General features: G+C 50.4%; 1 protein-coding gene across 1 annotated transcript in view; it reads right to left on the minus strand.

Moving 5' to 3' along the window:
* Positions 1–15312, minus strand: part of Gnaz (G protein subunit alpha z) — a 53253-nt gene that overhangs the window by 14671 nt on the left and 23270 nt on the right. Inside the window, exon 2 of the mRNA XM_008833755.3 lies at positions 13770–14972. Within this exon, the coding sequence (XP_008831977.1) occupies positions 13770–14492 (723 nt within the window). The 5' untranslated portion in view covers positions 14493–14972. The remainder of the gene's footprint in view (positions 1–13769; positions 14973–15312) is intronic.

The following is a 15312-nucleotide window of genomic DNA, read 5'->3' on the forward strand; positions in this document are numbered from 1 at the left end:
AAGTCAGCCTCTGCTTACCCATGTCCCCCCAAGTGCCCAGTGACAAGCACGATGCTCACAGAAACAGCCCAGGCCAGGCCTGCCACTTCAAACAGCAAAGACTGCTTAAACAAGGTAAGAGGTTTCAGGTAAAGCTATACCTCAAGCCCTACTAGCTTAGAAAGCCTTCGTTCTGAACCTGCCAGAAATGACAGGAACTACTTCCTGCCTCACACAGCAGTTGAACCTGTGACCACCTCCTGTTTACCTATATAGTGTGGAGGGGGCTGGAGTAACCCTGAGTGATAGCAAGGGAGGCTGCCTCCCAACCCTGCCCAGTTCCTGGGTAGCTAGCTGGCAGGCAAGAATCCTCCATAGAACCAAAAGGCTGGGAGACCCTAACTTTGCAACCAGGGCAATCTGTACTTAGAACCCACGTTTCTTCACCTGTGTGGTGGGGGTTGCTCCCTGCTGGGCTAGGGGCTTACAGTCTATAGGAGCAGTTCTCCAGTGTATGACCTGGGTCAGGCTCTCTGCTGTTTGCTCATGTCCACCTCCCTTCTGCTTCCATTTATTTTGTCATCAACAACCCCACACATCTCTCTCCGCATCTTTCTGCATGGATAGCTTTGAGCTCATGATGTACCCTGTGAACTGTCCTAGATCAAGGAGCTGGGTGAGGGGTTTGGAGGGCTTCTCAGAGCTGTGCTGCTGGGTCAGCCTGGACCTGGGCCATCCAGATGGAAACAGATGGCCACAGGACAATACTGGGATGATTGCCGGCCAGGGCCCTACCTACTTTTAGGTCCCAGTGTGAGCAAGAGATAGTATTATACCTATAGTACTTTCATATCTCAGTGTTTTGTTTTGTTTTTTAACTTACATGATGGGGCTCTAAATTTAGGGGTGTGAGTCCAGCCATCAGACATTGCCCTGTTGAGTCTGCATGCCAGTGGTCTTTCAGCAGCAGGTCCAACACCCCACAAGTCACTGTTCTGCTCTTTGTCTATAACGGATCTCAGAACCAATGACCAGCAGGTTCTCAGGGTCTAAGGATTCTTCCTGTTCCAACAGATGTTGGTCAAAGTGCCAGGGGAGGCAGAGCTCCTGGAGGGTATGACATGGGCAGTGAGCATCACATACCCAGAGCTCTGATTTAGGGATGTTCCAAGACTCTCAGTTCTGGGACAGAAAAGCTACTACAGGATGCTAGGTGCACTACCGTGGGAGGACTCCAGTTCCAAGTCCTGCTCTGCTGTTCTTGCCCAGCAGGCCAGCAGCACTGTTGGGTGGAACTCAGGCTGTAGCCCCTGCTTGAGCTCACAGGTTCTCCTACCCTGCAGGGAGGAGCTATCCTTTCCTCAGTCTTAGTCTGCTTTTGCTTCAGCTGAAATGAGAACCTTCTCTTTTTTGTTTTGTGTTAAATCTCGCTGGCTGGTTCTAAGACCCCTGCTGCCAGTCATTGACAGGAAATTAATGGACAGCAGGAAGCAGGTGCCTTGTAGACTGGGGGCTGTCCATACAGATGCAGGACCGTGAAGGAAATTGTAGTGTTCAAAGCTCTTTCTATTTGATTTCCAGGGGGTATCTAGGGTCCATAGTGCAGTACCTCACCTGGACTGTTTAGCAGGTGCATGCTTAGCAGCAGACCCAGTTCTCACCCCAGTAGGCACTGAGGCTTGCAAAACTCCTTGCAGCAGGCCTTGGCCTGTCCTGTGAGGGACAGGAGAGACTGGGGATAAAGATGCTGGTGGGAATGTGTGTTGTAGCTTATAGATTTCAGCAATGCTCATCTTTTATGAAAAAAAAAAAAAGTACTTAGGTCATTACTGCCCTTACCTGACCTCTACCTGCAGGATGGGGAGTGCTGGGGCAAGCTCAGCTCTGCCTAAACTTTAGTTAAGGAAACAGATGTCTCTGAGAAGAATGTACATGTATGTGTTTGAGCAGCCACAGAATCCAGCCGTGACTTATTTCCTGGATCCTGGGTGCTACCTCAACATGGGTTTGAAGCCTGGGTTATTTGCTCCTGACTCCAGCATCCATTACTTCATGTGCTGAGGTAGAGGCTGTATCCTGCTCTGAATACAGCAGCTGCCCAGCTGTGACAGCCAGTAGGCTTGCAGGACAGCCTTGAAGCCCTTAACTTCAAAAATGTCTCTGGAGGAGCACATGGCAAGATGAAAGTACCAAGAACGAGGCTTCCTGCCTTTCCTGAGCAGTTGCTCTAGGACAACAACTTCTATATCCTTGGCCAATGATTTGGTCATCAAATAGGACTACCATGTCCATGGTGGCCCTAGACCAAAGACTCTTGGACTGTCTTGTTCCCTCTCTGGACCTCAGTGGTTGGGAACAGGTACCTGCGCCAACTCTTATGGCTCTTTGCCTTCTGAGCAATGATCAAGGTTTGGACTTAAGGCCGTGCCTAAGACTACCATGTTAACATTTCAGGATGCTACATCCTCAAGTGTTTTAAGAACCATAGAAGAGGCCATGAGCAGCAATGAAAAACACCACCACCACAAAGCACCCTTCATGTGGTGCTGACTCTATCATGAATATACTCCATGATTCCATCTACATTACTGAAAACCATGCCCTGCTTGGTTTACAGGCAAGGTTCTGGGCCTACACTTTCACCTGGAGGAGGCTCTTGGTCTTCAAGTTGTGTGGTCAGGAATCACTCCATTCTGGGTTGTATCCAAAAACCTAACCCACCTTTATTTCTGTTCATACTTGGAATATCTATGGTTGGATGAGCCTGTCCTCCCAGAGCAGGCAGTGATTGAGAAAGCAAGGGAAATCTCAGGGCACCACTCAGGCTGGACCACTCTAGACAAAGGATCCCCATGATCTAAGGATAGGTGTGGCACTGAAAGTGATCTTGGGTGTCCAGGATATCAGAGGCACAGGAACCCCAATAGGATCAGGATAGGAGAGGCCACTGATGAGCTCAAATTTATGGAAGGCAGACAGCAGTGCTACCCTGGCAGCTTTGCCTGTGGACAGGCCCCTGGGCGAAGCAGACAGAGCACACAGCAGAGACAAGAGGCCAAGCTGTTTATCAAGCTACAACTTTGGCCCTGCTGAGTCCAGGCTGGATGCTTGGAGTCTCCTGTTGTGCTACGGGACATGCACTGTCAGTGAGATGCTTGAGGGAATGCTTCCACAGGCTTGCTGCTAAACCACTATCTATCTCCTGTCTGCAATGGGTCACACACTACTCTAGCCAAAGGGGTCTGATCCTGGGAGGAACTTTCGCTATGCCAGCCCAGTGTGGTCCTAGCTTCCTTACTGAGATCACCTCCACCCTTACCTCTAGGCTAGACTCTCTAGAGGTACCTAGACTCTGAGAGGTCAGTCTGCTAGACATCTGAGGACAGTGTGGCAGACTCAACTCTGGATACCGACCTACTAAGTGCGCCCAGTCCCTATTTTGTGAGGCACATGCAGTCTAGCCCCAAGTCAAGTCCAGTACAGGCTTATGAGAGTAGCCCAACCTACTGGGACCAGGGCTAAGCCTGGGCCACCTGTACTTCTTGTGGCCAGGACTGTTCTGTACTAGACTGATCTTGGTGGGTCTTATGATGTGTGTAGGTCAATGTACTTGCTTTCACTGTGGGTAGGGCTCACAGTAATCTTTCATGAGAAGAACATTAGATGGCTGGTAGGAGATACAGCAAGTGGGCACCATGTTCCTTATAGACCCCTGACAATTCCCACCATCTTCCCAGCTCGACTAAATCAGGCAGGGGCATTTGTTTCATTTTTAGGCTACTGGGGCTAGGAGATACTTTCTGCCCTCCTGATACCCTCAGGTCTAAATCACAAATCTGATGCTCTCCTGTCACACCCAGGGTTCTGTGCCATGAGGGGTCAAACATAGGCATGAGTTACAGCAGACAGTGACCATGGCTTTCTGTGTTAAGCTTCAACTGGGCCATGACCATAGGAGGGTAGAAGAAAGTGCTGCATTACAGGATTTCTGTCAATATCTTCTAGAAGCACCTTTTCTACTTTTTTCCACAAAGGCAGGTTGAGCTTGTTTGCACTGAGGCCACATCAGAGCCAGGAGCAGATGAGGCTCAAAGAGAAGCAAGAACTAAGCTTGGAAAAGGTAGGCGCGATCATTCTCTTTAGCTTTAGTCTTGCTTCACTGTGGGTGGGAAAGCCACATCAAAACCATGGATTGCCTCTATCAGCATTTCCAGAATGCTCCCTTTGCCTAAATTTTGGCCCAGCCTGAATGTACCCTGACATTTCCCTTGCTTTCTAGTGACTGACTGCTCTAAGAGTTCAGGCTCATAGATCCACAGGATAATCCTGGTGTGGTCAAGAGTTTGAGAGTTGGAAGAGGTAGAGAGGTACCACTCAGATGGAGTGATGCCTGACCCATACATATGAAGGCTAAGAGTTTCTCCAGGGAGGACGCAAAGTCTGGAGCATGTGGTTCTTGAGAAATATTAGCAGGAGGTCACAGGTTATTCAGTTCTCACCTGCCACTGTTCAAGGGAGGCTGGTGTCATGTGGGGAGGGGCCTGCCCATGGTCACTTTCTGGATGGGCCAAACTACCCTGTAGGATCTGTGTTTCCTCAGTTGGGATTCTGAGTCAGGGTCCCTAGGCCCTCTCTGTAGGGCGGGATGAGCTTTTTTCTGGGGTCACCACGTCGGAAAAAGATGTGCAGGGCTGCATTCAAGGTTAGCCTCACGGGGAAACCTCAGGACATGAGGCTCAGAGTCTGAGCTGATAGTGTTTCTATTATTAATAAAATTTTATATAGAACAAGAGCCAAAGAGGAATTTACTATGGGGTACAATGAAGATGGAATTAGGGCTGGTTTAGGCAAGCCTTCTGGCTAGATTTGATTTGTCCTGTTTAGTTCAGAGCATGCATGGGGCTTAGGCGCACCTTCCATTCTGTCCTCACCAGGAATGGGTGTCTCCTTGATACTGTTCTGGAAGTCTCCTGGGTGACAGACCTAAAATCTATGCTGATCATCTGGAGCTCCCCTCCTCCCACCCCAAGCCAGCGAGGCCCCCAGTGCTTTCATCTACCACCCTGGAGTCTGTTCTTGTTAAGTGGGAAAATTGTTTTTCAGTTTTTGGATTATACAGATCCCTTAAAACAATAATAATCTGTGTCTTAAACTCCAGAGCTGTGTGCATAACAAGCAGGGCTAATGTGCTCAGGAAATTAATTACCCACTGGCCAGGGCAGCTGAATGGATGGGGAGTAGGAGGCACTCTGCCTTGAACCTCTTGGTACAGCTCAGAGCAGGGTATCTTTGTGAGTGTCCAGCATGAACACCCAGGCTGAGAGTGCGCAGAGACAGGGGAGTGAGACCATATCAACCTCAGCTATGCATGTCTAGGCTATGCCACTTGTCCCCAGTAGGGCTAGGACTAGATAGAATGCCTGGGACTTTGCCTTACTTGGTTATTCCTTGCCCTCAGTGCAGGGTGCAGGGTACTGTGTTCTCCACAGCCCTAGATAGCCCCTCTGGGTCCTTCCTACCTTAGCTGGCTGCCCCCAAACTATCCCACAGCTCTTGGGCTGGATTCTCTATGTTCAGATCAGATTGCCATCCCAATCTTTTCAAGTCCTGTTGTTTATGTCTGAGTCCTGTTCACTCCTGCAAGCTGTTTCCAGGGCAGAGGGGCCGTTTCTGGCTTCTCTGGCCTAGGTCGGCTATTTCATAGGGCTTCCACAGACCCTTCCAGGGGCTACCTGATGCCATCTCCAAGTGACTTGGGGAAGGAAGGACATGATGATTGCTATGTCCCTATATTGTGAGCTCACTGGACCTGGACCTGCACATTCTGGGTGTGACTGCTTCCTGAATGATGCCCCAGGGCTTTGTTCTCTCAGTCAGAGGAGAACACAGGATGGGCTGAGTAGATGGCTCCAGGTTAGCTGATGATGGAGAGAAAGCAGAACTCAGCTCCAAGGTTGCTTCTCTATGCAGTAGGATTCTCTTAAATCTGCCTTAGGAGAGGAACAGTAAGAGCCAGGGCAGGCAAGGAGTCACTGGGTGAAAGACCCTTTCCCAGTAGGGTGGCTGTCAACAAAACAGCATATGGTCAGCGGGTCAGGAGAAATCACTAAAGAACTATGGAGGAAGACGTAGGTAAGGACACTGCTCTGCTCTTCAAAAAGATGCAAATAATGACTCTTGTAAATCATCAATAGCTGAGTCTGGACCCTTGGCAGGATCTTTCCACTAAGTGTCCTGCCTATGGAGTGCTGATAAATAACAGCTGACTAGGGAGTGGGGGTGGGAAGTGGGACTGATGGGTGATAATGGCCAATTTCTATGCTGTAATTATGGTGCTACCGGGTTGATTTGAATCTATCCATATGATGTCAGACAGTTCAAAGCTTCCTAAATTTACATGAGAAATTAAATCTTACAAATCGGTATATGCCAGCCAGCTATAGCCCCTGCTCAACTGGCACACAGGGGAGTCGGTTTGTCAGGTCAGGTATTGGCCTTTGGTCTCAGCATGCTCCTCCACAGGGGGTGAACACCTGGAGCAGGTACTTGTTCCCCTTCCTTAAAGTTTATCAGTACTAGGGCCAGAGACAAACCCCAACCAAGCTGAAAGGGAGCACTCCTCCCACCCAAACCAGGGTACAAGCTGGCTGCCTTCCTGCCTTAGCCTAGTCAAGAGTCTCAGAGATCCAAGACCATCATGGTTGTCCCAATGTACATTCTGTAAAGGCATGTGGCAGAGTTATCATGGCAGAAAAGATGGGATGACAAAGTTGGTATCCTGGGCCTGTGTCCCAGGAATGGTCTCTAGGGACACAGTAGGACAGGTGATTGATCATTATGAAGGGATAGCTGAATTACAGAGCTAAGTTCAGAAGGATAAGGACAGGGTGATGGATGGATGGATAATGAATGAATGGATGAATGAATGAAAAGGCCATGTTAAGAATCCAGAGCTCTACCATGCAGGTGTTTCTGGTACAGGAGGCAGGGAGATGTACTGAGGAACAAGTCCCCAATCCTAGGGCCCAGGCTTATTAAGGACCTACCAAGGGCAAGAATCCATTGCACAAAGTATGTGTGTGTGTGCTGTAAAAGAATGGCCTTGCCCCTGGATGTTTTCAGAATGACAGGGAAAGAGGGTCAGAAAAAGCTGCTATTGGCAGGAACATATGTGTGTGTGCTCCCTCTGGGAGCAGAGGGAAAAGAGTCTCAGTCCAAGTATCTGAATGCAAGTTGACAAGCCCAAGGACCTTTCCCTTCTCTACTCATCTCTCCCATTGTGAGCTGGAGACACTAACCCTTGGGGGCTTAGGTGAAGCCTATGGTCCTGGGTGAGCCACTTGCTGCATGTGTAGACTGTATGGGCAGCTGAGTCCTGCTCTCTACTTTGCACTTGCCTCATGCTGGCTCCCTCTGCCTCCCACTTTTGTGGAGCCTCTCAGAGCTGTGCTGTCCTGGGGGCCACCAGTCCTTGGTAACTCAAGATCCTCTGCCCCACAGGTTTCTGTTGTCTCACAGTCATGATTTGTAGACACCACAGACAAACAATGTGGTCTACATGCCTCTCTGGCACAATTCTAAATACTAGTCATTACTATTGGAGTTATGCTTAACTGGATCAGGAGAAGGAAGCAGAGAAGGGACATGCATTGGGGCTTCCCAGGGTCCTGCCACTGACTGTTGGGGGCAGGCTGGTACAGATGGTCACTTGATATAGGTAGGATAGGTAGTGAAGTGTTATGCTTTTGAATATAAAATGTCCCCCATAGGCTTGGGTGCTTTAAAAGTTGATGCCCAGTTGGTAGTGCTGTGTTAGGAGGTTGTGGAACTTCTGGGATTGTGATTTAACTAGCAGAAGTTGGTTTCTGGGGGTTAGGCCCTGAAGGTGACAGACGCTTCTGGTTCCTGCTCAAGCTCTCTGCTTTACAGTGCGCCAAGATGTGAACAAGTTGCTCTGCAATCTCCTGCTGCCATAGCCAGAATGCCTTCCTTGTGCTGAAGGACTATACCGTCTGGAACTGTGAGCCAAAATAAACCTCTTCTTTCCTAAGTGACTTTGCTAATATTGGGATATGTGATGCAACCACTCTTGAGCCTCAATTCTTCATTTGTAAAGCTGAATGGTTAAGGACACTAAGTGACCTGTAAGGTCCCTTCCAAGTTCAACTATGTGTATGTTTGGAGAGGGGCATCATCCACAAACAGCTGCTTCTCATGTGAAACCGCTTCCTGTGGCTAGATGGAACCAGCTTCATTATCAGTAGGTGAGAGTCTGTGTTACTGAAGATACCCTCTTAGTACGTATTTTTTTTTTTTTTTTTTTTTAAAGACATGGCCTCACCATGTAGCCCTGACTGGCCTGGAACTCACTATGTAGACCAGGCTGACCTTGAACACACAGAGATTCACCTGTCTCTGCCTCCCAAGTGCTGGGATTAAAGGCATATGCCATCATACCTAGCTTAGCACCTCATTTATTTTTTAAAAAATATATTTTATTTAATGTATATGAGTGCATTGCCTGCATGCAAGTGCACCTGTTCTGTGCAATGCCCACGGAGGTCAGAAGAGGGTGTTGGAACTGGAGTTACAGACAGTTGTTAGCCACCATGTGGGTGCTGGGAATCAAACGCAGGTCTTCTTTAAGAGCAGCCAGTGCTCTTAACTGCTGAATCATCTCTCCAGCCCACAGCACCTCATCTTATAACAAAATGTTTAAGCATTTTTTTTCCAGGCTGGCCTTGAACTTGTAATCCTCCTTTAGGCTCCTGATCACCAGGTTTACAGGTGTGTGCCACCATGTCTGCCCCACTCCACACTGTAACTTAGGCTGGCCTGGAGTTCAAGGCAATCCTTCTGCTTCAAGGCAAACCTCTTGAGTGCTGAGATTACATGTGTGAGCCCACCATACTTGGCCTAAATCTCATAAAAAACCCAAACTAAACAAATTTCTTTTTCAGTCTATGTGACAGAGCACAGTGCTAGAGTGGCAGGTCTATGCTATTTTGGGGACAGTCTCTGGTTCCTTTCCTTTGGGGCACCCCTGTTAGGGACCAGCATCCATAGCATCTCCCTCAGGTGGGCTGAATTGGAGCCTTTGGTCTCCAGCTCTTCCCATGCCTGTCTGCCTCCTGCCTATTTCACAGTGCCAGCTGAATACCTACTATGCACCAGCCCACAGCCCTACTATGTGCTACCAGCCTGCCCAGAGGTGGGAAGGAGCTGCCCTTGGGAACCCAGGACCTTGGGCAAGTGGCTATTTGAGGCTGCTGGCCTACAATATGGCTATAAACCTGTAGAACTTGCCCCTTCCCCAAAAGCAATGCCCTGTGTTTGGCCATTCTTTTCTTGACACATGTTGACCAGCTATCTGCAGAGAGAGCATGAGACCTCCTATGGTGAGCCTTGCTGTAGCTCAGCCTGGTCCTAGATGAAAGCAAAATAGAGGAGACCCTTGGGAACTGAGTCTGCTAGCTCTGGAAAGGGGGCAGATGTCCCTGGTAGCATAGGGGTTTATGAGAATTAAGTAGCAGCTGTGGCAGTATGACTGTCTCCAAACTCCAAGTGACTTGTACTGTCAGAAATGGGTTTATGTTCATTTCAGTTCCTAGCTTCCAGATCAGAGCATTGCATCACTACAGCAGGCACACAGCAGGCACACAATGGACCTGCTATGGGGCTGGATGCTGACAGCTCCACTGGGAAACAGGCAGTGAACTCTCTGTGGGTTTCCACATGAGAACACTTAACACTTTACAGCCAAGCCTTTTAATCTGTCTCTTCTGAAGGGTCCCTCCTCCATTAAATGGCTGCCAGAGTCCATTAGCTGATCTGTAGAGGGAGAGGCTAGATGGCAGGTACTTGCCTCCTCGTACTTCCACAAGGCTCTACTGCCTGACACTGAGGTGTCCCTGGTGAGGGACCACTACAGGTCATAACCATGGTTGTCTCTCTACATGCGCTGCTAGGGCCGATGCCTCCACTTCTTGTCCATAGTCCTCCTATGGCCAGAGAGTGCCCTGTATCATCTGAGGAGGAAAAAGCCCCTGCCCTAAGTCTGGCTGAGCCCTGGAGCTGGCTGAGTGAAGGTGCTTGGGTAGGAGGTTGGAGAAGGTGTGGGAAGCCAGCCAGTACTGCCCTGCACTTGACCCTTGGTGCCCCTGCCTGGACAGAAATAACATGTGCTGGTGCTCTACAAGGTCAGAGTGTGATGCCCAAGAGAAATCCCCACATGTCCCTGGGATATGTTTAGTCTCTGGGAGCATCTGGGAGGATACTAAATGGAGTACTGGAAGTCCTCCTGGCTTTGGAGTCTCCAGCTGCCTGCCAAGGGGGCTGGGGTTCCAGTCAGTCTTAGCACCATCAAATCCTAGGGATAAGTATGTGAATCATGGCCAAGGGTGGCATGGCTCCTTGTGTGCCTGCTGCCATGGTCCATGGACGTCCTAGAATCTTCCTCTGCACTGCTAAGGTGCTGCCCCGTGCTCACTTGCAGCCCTCATGCCCAGGAACCCAGAGATGCTAAAGCTCTCCTTGGCAACGTGCTGACGCAGAAGCCGGCAGGCGGGCTGGGAAATGGGGGTGGGGCTATGGCTCCTTCGCCAAGCATGGGGGCGGGAGGGGGTACCACCAGCCTCTGTCAGGGGGAAGATGAGGCCTTGGAGTTGAGCAGGGAAGGAGAGCTCTGGATGAATTGTGTCCAGAGCCTTGGCACTAGCCTTGAAGTTCATTTAGCTTTTGTAAAAAGTAGTGTGGTCTGTTCCTGGATGACTTGTCTTTGTTGGGGCTGAGAGGACAGTTCAGGGCATTCCAAGAGAAGGCAGCTGGAGGCAGGTTTGTCTCAGCATCTGGCTAGAGGGAGAGGTGAGAGGTGCTCACTGCTGGCACCACCCGGACTGAGGGTGGGAGGGCTCATGGGAGGATATTGTCTTTCCTAGGCAGCCTGTTTGTTTCCTATTGTCAGATATTATTGGTGTACATGAAAGGTCAGAATCATTTGGAATCCAGTGAATTTCCAGCCCTGGTTGTTTTTTTTTTTTTTAAATTAAGAATGTCCTTTTCTGGTAAACAACTACTTTCTTCCCTAGGCCCAAGAAGACAGAGATATAGATACAGACAAAGATAAAGAGATAGATAGGTAGGTAGTATGTGTGTGTGTGTGGAGAGAGAGAGGGAGAGAGAGAGAGAGAATATGAGAGAGAACGTGTGTGTGCAGTCTCAGTTGCCAACTCCTCCCTTTAGAAGATGCCCTGAACCACTCAGCCTGGTTTCTGTGAGAGGTGTACATGGGCCTCACAGAGATCTCTACTGAGACAGGTTTGGGAGAAAGCTAGAGATGAGAGGCTGTAGGGCTCTACCCCAGTTCTCCCAGGGCCTGTTACCAGGAGCTCCTTGCTTATGTGAGCAGTGACCCACCCTGTGGCAAAGCACTCAGTGAGAAGTATGCAGGCACCAGGCTGTGGCCAGGGATGGCTTCCCAAGGAGGATTTGCCTGAGATGATTCCTAAGTTCTGATAGGCATTGGGGTTTGTGGGAGACAGAGATGGAACAGGATGTTGTAAACTAAAGGCTGGAAGTGGTGCTGTAAGCAAAACAAGCCTTTGATAGCAGAGCAGGGAGAAGAGGCAACAAGGTGGTATGGGTAAGGACCAGAGTCAGGAAAGCTTGGGGGCTACCTCCTGGATAACAGATTCAGAGGGAAGAGGTTGTCATGAAACTCAGGGCCCAGATATCCTGCCTTCTGGGCCCAGGTACACTTGGGAATACAGGCTCATGGGCACAGTCTGCAAAAGATGGATCTGAGGGCAAGTCTTTGCCCTGAGGGAATTTGCCATGCCTGCCCTGGAGATAATGGATGAACAGTCAGATTCAGGCCTGAAAGTGCACAGAAGCTTAGAGAACTGGCCACCTGAGCCTATGTGATTAGCAGCTACAGCATGGCTGGCAGGCCTTACATTATCTTTCCCCTGGCCCACCTCAGGTGCTGTGCTTTGTGTCATAGTTGGGTCAACCCCAAGCCCTTTGCCCACAGTAATGCCTTGTTGAGGGAGCCTGACCTCTCTCATCTGCTATGATGCCTCTTCTATTCAGAACCACACACGCTGCTGAAGTAGGGACAGACAGAAGTAGGAGGGTTCAGAACCCCGAAGACCACTCACTCAGACAGATAGGCCTGGGTACAAAGTAGACCACAGGACTGCCTACTTCCTGTGGGCTCAGCATCTACAGCTCATCATCCCACCCACTGGGGATATCATCTACACCTGGCACAGTTCCTGGGATGGCCCCAGATGCTGGAGAGGAGGGGAGGAGAGCCTGGCCTCCAGTCTTTCTGGCTACTTAACCAGACTATAGATTACTTCTAAGCCCAGAACACTCAGGCACCTAGCACTGTGAGCATGTAGCCTTCCACAGATAACTTTGAGGGAGGCGTAGGCCCTAAAGTTAGAGCCCTTGGGAGAACCTAAAGAATAAAGTAACCACGTGCCTTAGCAAGATCAGATGAAGGAAGAAGCACCATTCTTGCCAATGACCCTAGAGGCCAGTGCTCCAAAGTGGGGAGACCAGACCCTTGCCTCACTTCATGGTGGAGGTTACATGTCCCCAGAGTCCCCATAAGCATGATTATCCTCCTCTGGGATCCAAGCACCCAAAGCACCACTCACAGCTCTCAGAGGACTCCACTGACCCTATTTGTACCTCCTCTCCAGTCTCTAGGGTCAAAGGCCTTTCTTGGATAGGTAGAAAGGGTCTTTGTTTAGTGCTCCTGCCTGACACAATAGCTTTGCTGAGGAAGAAAGCCCCGGAGCAGACTACCATCATTTATTTGATTATGGGGCTTCCAATACTGCTATTTCTGGGGATACTACAGATAGTTTGCGCATCTAGCCTTCTGCCTCAGTTGCTATGAGCATGCTGCCTACCATCTCCTTACAAAGGGCCTGCTTATGCTTCCTGTCTCTCCAGCAGCTCCCTTCTTGAGCCCTACCAGCTTACCACTGGACTTTGGTCTCCTTCGGGTTGCTTTCATCCTATTGCATGCCTCTGATACCCCTTCCCACACAGTTGTTCTCAGCCTAGGATGAAGGCTTTAAAGAACCTCAATAATGGCCCTAGCCTATCTGCTAAGCCCAAGTCCAGGTCCTGGCACCTTGGAATTAAATCTTTCTCAACTGGATTGCTACCCTGACTCTTGAAATCAAGAAGGGATTGTGAGGTAGCTGCTTGTTCCTAGGACCTACATCCAATACAGTGCTGGTAGAAGCTTCATGGATTTGCTAAACTGTATGTGGACCAAAAAAGATGGCTGGCTGGGCCTTTTCCTCCTTGGCCTCAGTGTGTGGCACAGGCAGGACCTATTCATGGCACTGAAGCTGGGATAATCTGGAAACCTGGACAGTGACGCCTGCAAATATCACAAGGGAAGTTCCATCTGAAGCTGGGGGAGGGTAGTCATAACTCCATGGAGCCTAGGGGTGTAGCATTATTTATAAGGTGTCAGAGCAGGGTCATCTATGTAAAAATGAGGTCCCCCAAGTTGGGGGAGCCAAGAAGAGCTGACGTTTTATGGGGTTACCAGCATAACCTTGGCAGAAATGACCCTGAAATTTTGTGGCATATACAAACTCGCCATACTCCTCAGCATGCTCCTCTGAGCACAGAATGAGGGGCATGTTCACCCTCATCTCTTGGAACCACTGCAGGCTCCATGTGGCTGAACAAAGCTCAGTCCCAGTTCTGACAAAAGCCTCTCTGTGCTCACAAACAGCAGAAACCTGGGCTCTACTTACCGTCTGGTTATCCTCATAGAGCTTCAGGTCATAGCCACTTAACTCCACACAGAAGATGATGGCTGTGACGCCTTCAAAGCAGTGGATCCATTTTTTGCGCTCTGACCTCTGCCCGCCCACATCCACCATCTTGAAGGTAAGCTCCTTGAAGGTGAACTTGTTTTCTACGATGCCTGTGGTCATGTCCCGGGAGCGCAGGATGTCCTCCACAGTGGGGATGTAGTCGGGTGCAGCGATACGCTCCAGGTCATTCAGGTAGTAGGCTGCATTGTCCTCCAGGTGGTACTCACTAGAGCGGCCAAAGCAGGCCTGAGCCCCAGGGTCAGCCCACAGCCGTCGCATGACGCCTAGCAGCTCTGGTGTGATCTCACCCTTGCTCTCTGCTGGGCCTGTCAGTGCGAAGAGCTGCACCGCATCATAGGCACGGTCAGGGTTGTGGAAGTCGATCTTAAGGGCAGCCAGGGCCCGAATGATACGGGTCAGTGAGTCGATGGCATTATAGATGATGAGGGGCTTGTACTCCTTGCAGGCCTCCAGGTTGAAACCACCACTGTGGATAATCTTCATCTGCTTTACGATGGTGCTCTTGCCTGAGTTGCTGGTGCCCAGCAGGAGAAGTTTGATCTCGCGGCGTTGCCGCTGGCTCTCTGAGCGCAGGTGGCGGTCGATTCTCCGGGACCGCCGAGCTGCCTCTTTCTCCTCTGAGCTTTGCCGACATCCCATGGTCCGGCAGCAGCAGGCCCCAATGCAGAACACAGGATGGGTGTCTCTTCCCCCTTGCCACCAAGCAGGACAGTCACAGTGAGGGATACTGAAATGTGGGTTGGTACAACCGACACGCAAGAGCCAGATGGCCTGGAAGTGCTCAGTGCTGGCTTTGGGGCAAGGCTGTATCACACTGCAATCCTTGCCCCAGCACCTCTTCTCCTGTGGGCATGGCGCTCAGTACAGTGGGGCGGAGACCACACCCTCCCCTCTAGTGACACTCCACCTCCCTTGTCAGCAGTGTGGCCTGATTTGCTGTAGTCATTCCCTGTACTTGGCCACGGTGGGAAGCCGTCCGCTTGCGTCTGCCTAGGCTGCTGCCGTCTAGTCGCTGGTTGCTGTGGCGATGCTGCTAAGCAAGGCTGGAGGGCCCAGAGCTCCCTGTGGCCCCCCTGCCTCAGACTGCTCCGGCTCCCTGCCTTGCATCCGGCCCTTCACCTGCCAAACAGAACACAGCATAAGCTACCTCCTGGTCCCACCTCAGACCGGATGGTGAAAGTGATCAGCCACTGGGCCTCAGGAAATGGGAACAGTTGTTCATCAACTCCTTGTCCCTTGAGTGCTGCAGGGTTAGTGCCCAAGCCTCAGCAAAACAAACCTGCTTGACCAATGCCCGCCCCTTTGTCAGTTTGCCTGAAGCCAGAACTGTCCCTTGAGTGCTGCAGGGTTAGTGCCCAAACCTGCTTGACCAATGCCCGCCCCTTTGTCAGTTTGCCTGAAGCCAGATATAGGACTGGCAGAAGCGGGGTATGCAAGGCTCTTACCTGCTGCCCCCATG

The sequence above is a fragment of the Nannospalax galili genome, unplaced genomic scaffold (genome assembly GCF_000622305.1).
Source record: "Nannospalax galili isolate Female #2095 unplaced genomic scaffold, S.galili_v1.0 scaffold1497, whole genome shotgun sequence".
NCBI classification, from domain to species: domain Eukaryota; kingdom Metazoa; phylum Chordata; class Mammalia; order Rodentia; family Spalacidae; genus Nannospalax; species Nannospalax galili.